The sequence below is a fragment of the Schistocerca nitens genome, chromosome 2, assembly GCF_023898315.1.
Source record: "Schistocerca nitens isolate TAMUIC-IGC-003100 chromosome 2, iqSchNite1.1, whole genome shotgun sequence".
NCBI lineage: Eukaryota > Metazoa > Arthropoda > Insecta > Orthoptera > Acrididae > Schistocerca > Schistocerca nitens.
Genome location: NC_064615.1, coordinates 881,813,095 through 881,828,795, shown reverse-complemented (window position 1 = coordinate 881,828,795; position 15,701 = coordinate 881,813,095). Strand labels below are relative to the sequence as shown.

At 40.9% G+C, this 15,701-nt stretch overlaps 1 protein-coding gene across 1 annotated transcript in view; it reads left to right on the top strand.

Annotated features, from left to right (window-relative positions):
• Positions 1-1,504, top strand: part of LOC126237185 (dehydrogenase/reductase SDR family member 11-like) — a 53,198-nt gene extending 51,694 nt beyond the window's left edge. Inside the window, exon 6 of the mRNA XM_049947061.1 lies at positions 1,371-1,504. Within this exon, the coding sequence (XP_049803018.1) occupies positions 1,371-1,412 (42 nt within the window). The 3' untranslated portion in view covers positions 1,413-1,504. The remainder of the gene's footprint in view (positions 1-1,370) is intronic.
• Positions 1,505-15,701: the final 14,197 nt, after the last annotated feature.

Below are 15,701 nucleotides of genomic sequence, written 5' to 3'. Positions count from 1 at the left end.
CGTTGAAATTTCTGTTGTGTATCCTGATTCATAATCAATTAAAACGCCAATTTTCGGTACAGTGTTATGTTATGTCTCGTTTGCCGCAAAATTATTTCCAACATGTGAAATCTTTGGCAGTGTTAACGACATTTCGTTCCCGAGTGAGATTCATACGAATAAATGTCACTTTGGCAAACCCACTTTCGCGCGATGCTTGTCATGTTCTGAATTCCAATGTTTCGGCTGTTTCTATGATCGGTATCATCCAAGGGAATGCACCAAATCTTCCTGAAAAATATGGATAAGAATAAAACATAATAATGATCATAATAATGAAATATCAGAATATCAGAATTTAAAAAGGTTATAACCTCTGAAAATATCACACACACTTATATTAATGTATGAAACAGTGAAACCATGTTGAAATTTTACAGTTAATATGACGCCTTTGTATCGCCTAACCTGATTAGAAACATTCGTATGGGGTAACCTTCTATATGGGGAAATAAATGAACAAGAAAGAAAAAAGAAAACAACAACCGTTTTCGAGCACGGGGCGAAAAAATTAGAGGTCCCAACGCTGCTCACAGTGCCACCATTTCGGCTGAGAACATCGCGCGATGTAAAGCATCTAAATTACGTAGAAATCTTTGACCGTCGTTTACTCAGTGAAGACCAAGGAACTACGGATAAATCGAGACACGTTTTCGTTTATTTTGACTCCTCTTCCACTGAACGAAGTTTCTGGGAAATCGGGATATGGCACTTGCCGTTATCTCCTCGTAAGTAATAGGCGCACCGCGAGTTACGCTGCCTTAGGATTTGTACAGTTTCCACCTACGGTACTTGTCTTACTGTGTTAAACCCTTAACATTAAATTATAGCTCCCAACGTGTAGATTGTGACAGCATATTTATTTTTAAATTCAGTTAATAATTTTATGAAATATTGAAAATCAAATTTTTATTGCCACTGGAATCCGTTCGATAGGCAAGCTGTAACTGTACACGCACCGTGTTAGTCGCTCAGTGAACAGTTAATGGCGCTTTGGCTAGGTAAGCCAGCCTGTGACAAACGATAAATTGTAAGCTCCGGAGTTTGGTCATCAGTTGGTTCTAGGATTTTCCTGTGTGACTTCTTTAACCCAAGATTTGTTAATGATAAAAATGCCAACTTACAGGATGGTTCAGATTCAGTGTTGCTTTGCAGATCCTCCTATATCTCAGTGGGTAGAGCCAGTTGCTAAGTCAAAAGGACAATGCATACCGCACCTAGTAAAGTACTGGCTGTTCAAACTGATCTTCAGGTTCAGGATATCTTTATTTTTAATGCCCTTAAAATCTTTGTAGTAGCCTTGTGAATAAGTGAAACGTTATTTGTTACAGGTATACGAGGTCATTGTCCACCCTACTGGCAGTTCGCTGTGACGACGCTATGTATCTCGTCAAACAAACCAGCTGTTATATTTTACATTTATTTGCATGTAATACATGTAACTTAATTCAACTTTGGAACCAAACATTTGTTTCTTTATTAATCTCTTACGTCTGTATTACACTGTAAAAGATCTTTGTCAAATGTGTTTTGCAAAAGACGTATCATAAAATTTTTGCTGGTGTACTCCGGCACATTTAATGTATCTCTTACAAAAATTTTAATTGGGACCTAGCTTTTGTAAAACGTTTGTCAAAGAAATTACGCAGTGTAATACGGGCCTTACTGAAACGCTATTTTCTTTATCCATGTAATTTAATTGCATATGTGTCTTAAGCGGAATTATTTTACTAGTTTGCATTTTACTAATTCACTGACATTTTTGGGTCACTGTCCGTATTCAAAAAGACGTACAAGGACAAAACATCAGATAAACTGTTATGCGTGTATTAGAAAACATGAAATGACATGAAAAAATCAACATAAAGTATCTTGTCAAGATTGTTAATACGACGTAAGTGTAAACTGAAAAGTATAGGTGAAGTGGCCATAGGCCATCTTGATAAGACAGTATAAAAGGAACTAAAGTGGGAGAAAAACAATGGCAATTACAAGTTCAGACATACCATTAAATAGACTGATACAAAGTATCTTCTCAGTGTTGTTGGTACAAATACTATGCGCAAATTTAAACGATTGGGCAAACAGTATGCCGTAATGAAACGATTTGGACACCACAGTTCGAATGCTGGATAGAACTGCAGATCACGTGATCTGTTGGTAATTTAAAGACTTGGTGCATCTTTGACACACTGATGTGCTGCAAATTTCCGGAGGCTACGTCGTATAGATAATGGTGGATACATTAAATGAATGATGAAGACGAACAGGAAACCATTACTGCAACAATTATTGTGCTATAGCAATATAAATCCCATAGGTCCAATGTGTAATTGTTAACTTTTGAGAAGAACCAGGAACACTGACAATCACATGAACATCCCAGCATTATCAGATTACGTACGTATATTAGGTTTATACCTTACACAAAGCAGTTTTGGGACAACGCCATCTATAAAATTAGTAATTGAACCATTCAAATCATGCGGCAAATATCAATTTACAAGCAATAACTACCATTCCATAGATACTTTTGATGGAATTTATTTCCCTAAATGAAGTAAAGCACAAAAAACCCGTGGCCCAAAGAATGATAAAAATGCGGCAAAAATTTTTTTGCATTATCTAACAATGATACCCATCAGTGGGTTTACTGGAAGGTCGCACTTACACGGTATGGAAATTACCATTATGTATTATTTTAACATGAAGAGAGAGGAGACTGAGAAATAAAGTTTCAAACCCACAACGGCAGCAGAATTATTACATTTAGAGGCGTAAGTGTGGTGAAGAGGGGGGGGGGGCAAGGTAATTCAAGGCTGAAACGTACAACATTCTGAAATTTACCAACAAAGTGGTTGTTACTTTAGCAACCAGTACCAATATTATTATGAAGGCTACATCAAAAACTAAAATTTTTGATTTCTTTGATACAATTATCCACATGAAATACTGTAAATAACAACTGTTGTACCTCATAATGAAAACTATGATTCAAGTTTAGGATTATATACTTAATGCTGCAAAAATATTGCACTATTATTCCATGACTCAAAAAAAGCTATTGTTCTATGACTCATAAGAGTGTATAAATATATTCGTCTCTTCCACGTTTACCGTATCCAAATTGAAACTCTGGCAGAAGTTTTTGTAACAGCATCACCTAGCAGTAAAGCGTTGGATAATTTACTAATTCCTTTGCTTTCTGTCGTTTCTTTTTCTTTGCGGTAATTGTATTAATTTCAATCCCAGCAGTACCCGTTTTGTTTCCCCTTGTAACCTTTTTCGTTGCCAGGGTAGAAAATGATCAGTTTGGCACGGATTTTTCGTAAGAGGTTCAGTTAAGTTAAATCTAAATGGCACATGTTGCGCAACTTAATCACTTTTGATGTTGCTGCCATCTCTGACCGTCAGTCTCCGCTAGGTTACCAGATATTCTTGGGATGACCCGATTGTTAGGGGCATAAGCCATACACGGAACGCCAAATGTCCCGGTTTCTGAATACTGCTAACAATATGAAATATAATCCATATTCATTTCAAAACTGTGTGTGTAAAAGTTCCCAATTGAGTTTCTGAATGCGTTGATGGTGGTAACCAAATGGAAGTTTATCCGGGCAAGGACACCAATACAGCAGTTTGTAAGAGGGGGTATGGTGTATTTTTAATACTTTGGAAGATGAGTGGTGACTCGTAAATATCCATAAAAATTTTCAGATCCTACAGTGTTAAAAACGCCAGTTTGTGATCCGCCGATGAACTAATGACAAGCGCCAATTGTACAGTTCCATTGTTGTATTATTATCGGCACGCCGCTGTTTTTTGCGTCATCGGTCTTGAGACTGGTTTGATGCGGCCCGCCATGAGTTCGTCTCGTGCGCCAACCTCATCACCTCAGAGTAACACTTGTCCCTGCGTCCTCAATTATTTCCTCCTGGATGTGTTCCAGTCTCTGTCTTCCTCTACAGTTCTGTGGAGAGCTTCCTCATTTCTTATCTTATTTGTCCATCTAATTTTCAACATTCTACTGATACCAGCACATACTTCGATTCTCTTCTGTTCCAATTTTCCCACAGTTCATGTTTAACCACTATACAATGCTATGCTCGAAGCGCACATTCTCAGAAACTGCTTCCTCAAATTATGGCCAATGTTTGATACCAGTAGACTTCTCTTTGCCAGGAAGGCCCTCTTTGCCTGTGCTAGTCTGCTGTTTATGTCTCCTTGCTTCGTCAGTCATGTTTTTTTTTCTTTTTTCTTTTTTTGCTTCGAATGAAGCAGAATGTCGTAACTTCGTGTATTTTGTGTTAATTAATTTTATCGTTATCTTTTCAGCTATTCTCTTTTCTGTGACTTCCTGTTACTGTTGTCTTTTTCCAGTTAACTCTCGATTCAAATTTTGTACTCTTTAGACTTCTCTTTGTACTTCCATTTCGCGGAGGTGATCGCATCTCGCACCAGCGTACTTTTTTCGATTCATGCTTTCGTCTGTAGAGAGATACAAAACGCGATGACTTTCAATTGTGTGAACAACGCCCGTCGATGTTCTCAGTTCATTCGGTCGGTGAAAATACAAACAATTTGGAAAAAGCTATATACAGTTTATGAGTATTAAGTAACTACACTATTAGCCCTAAACATATACCCATAACAGTCTTAATGTTTCATTAGAATTCTCAAGAAACGAAAAGTATACACTTGTTAATTATGCGTGTTTTCTTCCCATACAACTCTTTAATGAGCAGTTTTTTGTGTTGAGGAATGTTTGTAGAAGAATTTATCAATTATAGATGGCAAGAAGACTTTTTACCAAATACCAGCCAGATACTGGTATTTTTTATGAACAGAAAAGTACTTTTGAGTGCAGTTGTACCATTGTACTACTTTAGTTCGTAACATATTATAAAACAATACCTAATGATCGAAAATTACTTCCTTTTTTCTGTCCTAACGTTTGTGTTCTTGTCCCACCGAATTGTTGAACCACAGGTCCTAAAATACAGATTTTCTGCAAGTTGGATCTAGCAATAATAGTACCAACACACACAAGCAGGACTTCTGCTTCAGCCATTCAAACCGCAGTTGTGAGCGCTTGGTCCCACATCGCCGTCCCACAAGCTGCTGGTTTTCTCCGCAACTCTAGCAAGAGAACGTCACAGGTTAGGCGTGCTAAAAGCAAGGCCAACTGGACAGAGGCTTCTTCAAGGAGATACAGTAACAGGGAAGAGACAGTAACAATAATGTAGCAAACACGCAAGTTTTTAATTCATTTTTAGCATTTTAAACAGCTCTGAACTTCGAAAAAGAACTATTATTTTTGCCTCTGTATTATTGGAAGATGAATGTGCTCGCGTCCAACTAAACGATCGCGTTCAGCCTCTCCATATGATAACTCTGAACTGCATGAGGAAATTAACAATCTTTTGAATGATGACGAGTCTGGTAATATTACCAGTTTTTCAAGTTGCAATACTTTAGAAATATAAAAGCCCACGGCGTTAAAAAATATCTAAATTAGGTACAGTTCGTTGCTGCTATTTTTCGAGAATATCTGTAAAGTAGAAAGGAATATAACACATAAAATAAGTGTTTTCAAAAGTATGGTATAAACTTTCTCATTACGCGACCAATTTGAAATTAAAAGACAGGTGCTTGCCACGGCAACTGCAGCAGAAATAAGAGCTGCTAAAGAATCGCGACTATGTGTTCTGTCGATGTGACGACCAGCGGAAACAACTACAAGACTTAAGTAAAGAAAGTAATTCCTGCATCCGGCGCAAGTATCGAGAGGAGTCATTTAGCCATTTTAATTGTTGCAGTGGATAATTTATGATGGAAGTGAGTTCAAACTTGTAATGTGCTAATCCATGTAAAAGAAAAATGTAATTATTTCTAATTTTTGAGAACAATTCTCGTGGAGAACAGCCGTTATCCTTAGTACTTTAAAATGAGCATTAACAGTCCCGACCGCTAGAAACCTCTGATTTTGTGGCAGGCTGTGGCGGTTAATAGAGCAGACGTCAACTGCTACACAATTATCGGAAGTCACCACACCTCAGGAATGAGGCCACTACGTGGCTTGTTATGCCGAAGCGAAATCACCGCAGGCCCAGATCTACGGGAGGGGAGGGGCAAACCGGGGTGTCTGCCCCGGGTGGCTATTTCAGGGGGCGCCAAATCCATATTCTTGAAGAAAAAAAATACCTTGCCACTTTTTTAAGAAAAAAACTTTGTTTGACAAAGCTCCTAGCATCCAACGCACGTTGGTCTATCGAGTGTTCATATGATTTTGAAACGCATTCCAGTTTGTTTTTGAACATTATTGAACACATTCTAAGTTGGTTTCCAAACGAATCGTAAGTTGATTTTTGAATGTGTGCATAGTGTACATGATGTCACTGCCAGGGCAACCCCCATAACATTTGGAAAGAAAAAGTTCTCCCGCAGACAAAATAGGACGGCGTTATACTAGATGAACTGAATAAATAAACCCGAACGAGTTACTGCCAATCGCTGTTTGTTTACTTAGTTGATTGGGTAAACGAAATCTTTAGTTACGGATTATCAGAATTGAAATAAAGGACTAACAGGAATAAAAGGTAAGAAAGATTACTTATTATCTTCTCGGTTCATCCAAGAAGACAGAAAATTTTTTGCCAGATCGCTACACTACCTGCAGTACAGTCGCCGGTTAGCACCCACTTCAAGTTCTATTCTCGGAATAGCGCGGGAAACTTAATACGGCCTAAGCGGAGAATAAACTTGGTATAACCGTACCTGTGATCCTGGCAGAGAGGAAAAGTTTTGACAATGGAATAGTTACAGAATTGGTGAGGACAAGATTGTTTGTTAGAAGGAAGGAGAGGAAACAGGGACATCACACAAATTATATAGAGTATATGACGATTACAAATTTATATAAAAATTTGTACTACTGCTTCTCGATCTCATGCTGGGAAACTGAAGGTGGCCGAGCGGTTCTAGGCGCTACAGTCTGGAACCGCGAGACCGCTACGGTCACAGGTTCGAATCCTGCCTCGGGCATGGATGTTTGTGATGTCCTTAGGTTAGTTAGGTTTAAGTAGTTTTAAGTTCTAGGGGACTGATGACCTCAGAAGTTAAGTCCCATAGTGCTCAGAGCCATTTTTTTGAGAAACTTTTTTCGTCACTGAGATCAAGAGATTCAAAGTTACCGTGCTTATGCAGAAAACCACAAAAACCAAAAACTTGTTTTTAGCACTTTTTGAACTGTGGGCCGCAATAGCCTAAACAGCTAACTACTGAAAATGGCTCAAACTTTAACTGCACTTTCCTTAGACATTTATCTAGAAACATCATTTACCCATTTTCGAAAATCTTTTTTCGTTTTCAAGATACATCCGAAAAACCATGATTTCTGTGCACCAAAAGTAAAAATTGTAGGTATGGAGAGTTCTATAATTTCTCTTCACGGAAAATCGTCGAAATTCTTACTATATGTTCTTGGGGTAACTATAAACGATTTTGGACATCATTATCCGTTATCGAGACACAGCCATCAAGACTACCGTACTTTTGCATGCAAAATACGCTAATCAGCCAGAACATTATGAACACCGACCTACTATCGATACAGACCCTTCCAGACGATGGCAGCGTCGCCCGGTGACGAATGATTCCTAGTCTGACACACACAAGGTGCTAGAATTATCAGTGTTCATGCTGTCCGTGTGTGGGATGGGGAAGATGCTTGATTTGAGCTTGAGCGAGGGCAGACCGCGATGGCCAAGAGGCTTGGCACGAGCATTTCGGAAACTGCACGACTTTGCAAGGCAACGCTTGCTTCAGTCAATATATGTCTGAGTGAAGCTAAATGTTATTATCTATATATAAAAAAGTATCATCTTCTCAATAACCTTCAAATCGTGAGCAATTCCCTTAATTTTTATATATGGACTTAGTAAATTTACTCATAGCACTTTTGTTGCCTTGTCTGCTGCCTCTTTCAGAACTCAAATTAATAATTAAATTATTTAATTTAATGAGGTTGAACCTTGAATTGCTGGTTTACTTGTGTATCGCGATAATAAATAAAAACAGTGAATAGTTGACCAGTGCCGTAATTAAGCTTGCAAAAAAATGACAAGTTTTGAACATAGCTGCTAAGGTTCAGTGACCGTGTCAGAATTATATTGTAATAAATAAGCCCTCGGTCACAAATATTAAGTCAAAATTGACCTGGTTAGTCTAATTCTGAAGACGACGCTCATAGTAGCGTCGAAACCAGGTCAATTTTGACTTAATATTTGTGAGCGAGGGCTTAATTATTATATTATAATGACAAGTTTTCATTAATACTTTTATAACTACAAAGAGCTCATAAATGTTATAAAAATGATTAACACATATCAGAAAAGGGATGGCGCTTGATTGGCAAAGCATTCATTGGTTTGGAAGCTATGCAAATTCTCCTCTTAATTAATCCATTTTTCAACGCAATCTGACATAGTTACATGAATTCACTGTGAGGTCCAATTCTGTTCAATTGGAATCAACTACGACCAAGAAGTACTCCACAAACTATGGTTCACTGAAGAACAGGGATGTAAATACCATTTGATAATCCTACGCCAGTGCAGCAATACTTTACCCATTCACCTCGATTCTGGCGGCTGCAGAAAACGCCGCGCCGTGGGGGGAGGAGTGGCGTGCTGTGGCAGTTTTAATGTTGAAACGTGTCCACAAAACTTGCAAACTACACAGTCTGGTGTTCTGATCATTAGAACGTGGGAAACTTCCCTCTCAGAGCCCTGAAATCCCAGCAGATTTCAGTGTGATGTGCACCCGTCCACTGGTCTGGCCAAACCAATTTGACTCACAGGCAAGATAGCGCATGCTAGTATTGTCAAATACCACACGGCCGACTCAGGACGAATAAGGTCACGATATGTCCAAGATGATATGAAGTTCTCCTGTTGGCGCGGTTGGAAACTGCGAGTGGCTCTTAGTCCACCACAAGATACAGACGACACGTCTCCCCCACTCGGGAAAGACCTGAAATTCTCCACCATGGGAGGACCAGAAGACGAAGAAAGCCAAGAATCATAACCACTTTCACCAAGCCTCGGTATGGGAGCCGAATTAGCACAAAAACCTGCTTCTACATTTACAAACCAACGAACTATTCTCGTTCACTGAATCTCTCATCTTGTCTGTTCTGTTGGCCTGGTAGCCAATCCAGACACACCACTGGGGTTCCCATGCTAGGGGAGCAATTCTCTGCTTTGCATATACTGAGAGGAGCCAATCAGCGATTCAAAATCTCTGTTGTCTCAAAAAAGAAGATTCTGGCCTAGAGCAAGGCCATGTTTCGGCAAAAAATGTCTACCTAGACGGGACCACAGTGCCTCGTTTATGGAGAGATCTAATCTTTCCAGGCAGATCATTTCCAATTTCTGAAAGAAGGCTGTTAAACTTCCCAGACAGTCGTGCCTATTAGATATATGTTTTTGTGGCTAACTAAAAGAACCTGGCGACTTTCTGGTGTCAGGGGAGTTACAGTCTTGCTGCTTTGTCCGTATCATCGCAACATCTAACATAAAATACTCAGAGTTTTGTGACCTTCCCACCGTTTACGCAAAAGCTCAGATTACAGCAGTCTCTCTTAAATGGCTTCCTCCACCCCATTTCTGCCAACTGGCCACCTTTGCGGTGAACTGTTGCTTGGCTTAGGTAAAATGTTTTGTAAACGGTGCCCTCTTCTCCGATCCTAAGCTGAAAGAGGTACAATCCACAGAGCACAGGTTCCCAGAATCATTCTCTCAGGCGGGTCACTGGGCTCAGTATTTATGGCCCACAATCCATCTCTCTCCTTGTTCTCCAACACCTCTACTATGGCCTCCTCTCGGGCTACACATGCAGTTATATGAACATTCTGCCCACAGTTTCCTCATCTAATAAAGTCATAAACCACACATACCAAATGCAGTACTGGGGAACATCGAGATCAGGACCTAAAATATGAATATTAATCTAACTGACAGTGTTGTTAAAGTGAGAGAGTGGCGTGTCAACCTCTCAACTCGTCGGGTATTTGAGGATTGTTAAGGTGAGTGTCTTCAACATGTGGTGAAACCAAGATGAAACCATGTCAGACAGCGTGGGATTTGGCAGCCATTACAGATTTCAGACCTCGTAGGCTGGGCAGACTGGTGAAACAGGACAGGCAGCCAACTGTGGCAGAACAACATGAGACTTTAGCAGTACACCAGACACTCCTAATGATGGGCTGCCGCAGCCGACGTCCCATGCATGTGCCAGTGTTACATGGGTATCTATGGATCCAGTGGAGCTCATCCAAGGCACCATGATGGCCAAGGAGTAGTGTGCACTGGCTGTAGACCATATACACCCCTTGATGGGGATCATGTTCCCTGACGGCAGTGACATTTTTCAACAAGATAATGCGCCATGTCACAAGGCCAGAAGTGTGATGCAGCGGTTCGAGGAACACAGTGGCGAGTTTCAATTGATGTGCTGGCTCTCCAACTCCCCAGATCTGAACCCAATCGAACACATCTGGGATGTGATTGAACATGACGTTAGAACCTGCCGACCCCCTCCCAGGACTTTACGGTAACTAGGTAACTTGTGTGTGTAAATGTGGTGCCAACTCCCTCCAGAGACCTACCAAAGCCACATTGCGTCCACGCCACTATGCGTTGTCACCGTTATCCATGCGAACGGTGGACATACTGGCTATTTGGTCATAACGTTTGGCAGAACAGTGTATGCACGTAATATCCAGTTTGAGACGTAAATGTAGCTTCAGCTGACTTCGTTAACAATGCATGGCATGGGCAATACAGTCATAGCTATGGTTCTGAGGTTACCTAATTACGTGTTTAGGCGCCGTTTTTCACCAAAAGTCTTTATTACACACTGTCTATTGACACGGCCAGTCAGAACGTAATAACGGTTTTAGAAATAAGGCCAAGGGAACGTGGAATAGCTAGGCAAGGTCCAGGGAAAACATCTTTAACCTTTTAGTTTAAACACGTTATTTAAACAAGACCCAAAAAACTTTTTCCAGTATCTTAATTAATATAGTAACAGGTTTTAAAGAATTCAAATAAAAAAACCACGTTGCATGACTAAAGGGGTATTCATGCGATTGAATAAATTTGTCACTGCCCATTTCTTAAAACAAATGTTAACCACTTAAGAGAAAAAAATTTAAGGGACTCCCTAAAGATGTGTTTTCAAATCCATTAAAACTCCCAATGAGTCCAGAATGTTTAGCGATGAACAAACAACAGGATTTTTTTTATTAAAAAGGAATTAACCATTGAGGAAAAATGCTATTTGAGGGACACTCTCAATTACTTTCCAAGGCAAGGTTCCGATTATGTATAATTACTTTAAAATATTATGGTCTCAGTGATTTCAGCACACTTTATAAAATCGTCCAATCTCTTTCAATTAAACAAACATGAAATTTCGTAAGGTATTATCCACTTAAAAAACCAGCCTTTGAAAGACCCTCCCCCCATACTGTACTTTCAGGGCAAACTTCAAATTATGTATAATCGCTTTAACATATGTGGGTATCAGTGGTTCCATCATACGTACTTAAAGTTTACAATTTCTTTTCAGTTAAAAAAAAAAGAAAATTCTTAAAGCATTTACCATTTAGAGAAACTTTGCAAACGCATGTAAATTGCTTTACATAACTCTTTATTCGGTGATCCATTTGCAGAGCTTAGTTCCGTGGTTGTCACAGGGTTGAGCATCTTTCCAGTCCATCAAATCGGCGTCGTCTTTTGCAAGGCCCTCACGTTGGCAAAACTGGAATACACTAAGGTGTATGTTAATGGTCGGTTCCATACCTCTTGTTCTGAAGTAGTTTTAATGAATATACTTGGGAGGGGAGTATAAGACCAGTGCGAAATAGCTCAGTGCCTTTGTAAAACAACAGTCAGTACGAAAGAAACGAGCTATCAGGAACTCAAAAGGCAGGCAGAAACCAAGCCCACAACCCCCACGTGGCCGTATCGAACCAAAACACACGACAGACGGTACAGAGACCCACAACAACTCAAGATGTGGCAGACAGACGCAACGGCTAAATCAAATAGCCAACCAACTAGTTCAACATCAGAGAAGACAGCAACTTGCACACTTCAAGGATGGAGTTTAAGGATAAACACCCATTACCTCGAAGATGTCAGTAAATATCTAGAAAAGAACACCGGGTGGGCCTTCAGATTAACTTAATAAATATGAAACAACTGTCACTAAGGTGACACTATCTAGGTTCATTCTTTCAGGAATTGAGCTAAACCATCAGTCAGAGTTTTGTAACTAGGATCAAAATTAATGTCCGGGATCATAGTACTACAGCCATTCCACTGAATACCAGGAGTTAAAGATCACTAAGTAGTGGAAAACGACCAGGGTGGACGACGATCCCCTTCAATTAAACGTAAACACCTGTTGGCCTCTCGATCTGGAAACCAATGGACTCCTCCTGTCCACTCTGGCGGCCGTGTACCAACTCTCGCTGACTCTTCCATCCAGCTAGAGCCACACCACCCAACTGCCTTGCATCCATAACTCCTTCCGCCATACTGCTGATCGCGCCCTCCGCGACCACCATCGCTGAAATCGAGCTGCTGCCGCGAGGCCAGCGCCTCTAACAAAGTAAGAACATCTCAGAACCCAACAAACAAAGAGAGATAGTTCTGGAAATTAGAAGGAAGCTGAGCCACGCGACTCAACATCCCCTGCCAAACCCACAGAAACCTCTCCCCTCTTTGATGTGTTTAGTGTTCAGGAAGAAGGTTAGTTCCCATTACGTGGGAGACATGAACCCTGAACAGCTTCCTGACTCAAGATCGTGCACAAGTTAGTTGACCAGTCCAATACTTGAAGATCTCAAAGGACCCAAAAACTGATATACTAACTTACTAGAATTGCCATTTCCCCCCTTTATGATTAACATTGGGATTGCACACAAAAACCTGATGACCTACCTTACCCATAAATGCTCTGCACTCCTAACTATAATTATTGGCCAACATATGATGTGCCCGTTGAATATTTTGGTGTGCCTTCCTCCAGTTGTCCTGCAGAACATTAGCATCGATATGCTCCGAGAGCAAATTGTTAACTGGCCGCAAGCTGGACAGAGGTGAATTCATTCGATTGCCGAACACAAGGGAATCAATGGGAGGAGCTTCTAGTGACTCATGTTCGACCATATTAAAGGCAAAATTAAGCAACCCCACAGAGTGGTCCCACTTAGTCTTTAAATTATTAAGGAAGGCAATAGGATCCCCTTTCAAATTTCACTTAACACTTCCATAAAAGTTGGTTGAGGACTTGGCGGATAGCCTGCTCAAAACAAAACTAGTAATTAACCAACAGAAGCGTGAGAAGGCATCCACCAACACAAGTACATACCAATTACCATTACGAGTGCACGGAAAAGGTCTAATATAATCGATGAACCACTTATTTATGGGATAAGTTTCCCTAGTGAGTTACAAAGGACCTTTACTCGGGCTAGAAATGGGTGTCGCTCTTTTTCAGACTTCACACTCACTCACCAACAGCCAGGCATCCATGTATAACGAAGGCCAAAACACACGGCCCTTAATTTTAGTGATGGACACCTAGATACCGTCCAACCACCGTATGATGGATGAGTTGAATGGGCAAACAGATCCAGAGACCATCTAACCCTGCCCCATTCCAACAATCCAGTCCTTTATGCTTGGGATGACCGACTACCTGTTCCCCATTCAATAGGTTATTCTTAATAGTCTTAATCCTGTGGTCACTGTTCTGTCTTTACCTTCCTGGGGTCACTGTCCAGTCTTTGTCTGAGGTCACCAAAAAGTTATGTGACTTCCGATAGTATCTCACCTACACAGTCCTCCATACCAGAATATTTCTCCGACTGATGAACTTCAGCCTCAAACATCCAACTCAAGGCGTCGGTCACTTGATTGTCCGTGCCATGTATATGCTTCGCCTTGAATTGGAAAGCCGAATTTCGGAGGATCCAGAGAGCTACAAGACCCATCTTATGTGGACGCGCCAACGCCCAACTGAGTGCTTGATTATCAGTTTCAAGCTAGAGTCCGCGGTGCTCAAGGTAAAACCTAAACTTTTCTAAAGCGAAAAGCACCACTAGTGCCTTCCATTCGTGGGGGAATACTTAAGCTACCTTCTAGACGCATAGGCCACCAGTCTATATTCTCCGTCCTGCTCTTAGACGAGGGCTGCCACCATCCCATAGTAGATCGCCTAGAAAGGAAATCTGCGGTGCGCTAAGGTGGCCTTAGGAGGTTTTACGGTCAAACCTACCTCCGTAAACCCCTCTAACACTGCTTCCAAATGCCGCAAGTGTTCCTCAAATGTGGAGCTATGGATAGCAACACCGTCCAAATAATTGTATTCACACTTAAAATTTAAGGCGCCGAGCACCCCATCCAGTAACCTCAATAAAAGATTCTCTCCTGTCGATAGACTAAACGGAACCCTATTAATTTCGAAGAGATTCCAATCAGTACAGAAAGCGTCTGACAGCTGAATTTGATAATAGGCTTGGTTCAAATCCAAAATGATGAAATACTTTGTTCCAGAGAACCATGTCAAACAATGATGAAACAATGACGAATATCAGTCAAAGGCACAGATTCCACGATAACCTTTTCGCCCACCAACCTGTAATCAAGTACCGGTCAGATCTCCCCATTACTACCATTTGGAAATAAGAACACTGGTGACGCGTAGGGGGAGATAGAAGGTCTTATGACCCCTTCACGCAACATATTGTTAATCTGTGCATCCAGGCTCTTCATCTTGGGGGGGGGGGGGGGAGATAACCTGTAGGGTGACTGACGAACCGGAACATCGTTAGTCAACCGGATTTTTTATTGGGTTTTGTTAGCGATGCCAAGCACATTGGTGAGGACTCCCAGAAACTTACTGAGCACTCGCGACAATTGATCCCGATGTCGTGGCTACAAATGACTCGGTTCATAACACCCAGTAGCAGGCAAAATAGAATACACCAGCAATGAAATGTTACACGAGCATAAACCGATTTGCTCCCCAGGACAAAATTTAAAATAAATAGCGCGTTGTTGACCATTTAACATTCATCCCACGCAGGATATAAAATCATAGGCTAGGATCAAATTAACAGATAAGTTCTTAACCATTAATAACCTTACTGGTCAGAAAATCTTTGCAGTACTCAAACTAACCACAAAGTCGCCGATTAAAAGATCGACGCTCCGAAAAGAAGTTTGTATGCGAGCAAACTTATATAAAGATCGATACTCCAGATACCAATGACAGTCTAGCAGCGATACCCAGCTCCCAGAATCAACAAGGCGCCAACTGGCTCATGATTCAACTAAGCACACACAAAGGTTAAGAGAGCACCCACTACACCCCCTGTTCGACGACAACGCCTACGAAAGGAAGAGATGTACTTCCTTCCCGACTTCCGACACCATCAACTGTTAGCCTCCCCTTTCGCCGAAACGGACATCCACGAACAAAATGTTCCACCTGTCAGCAACGAAAACAGAGTTTAGATCATTGTTGTGGGACATTATCGAAATTAGGTGGCACAGAAGAGCCACTAGCTCCCAAACAACCAAAAG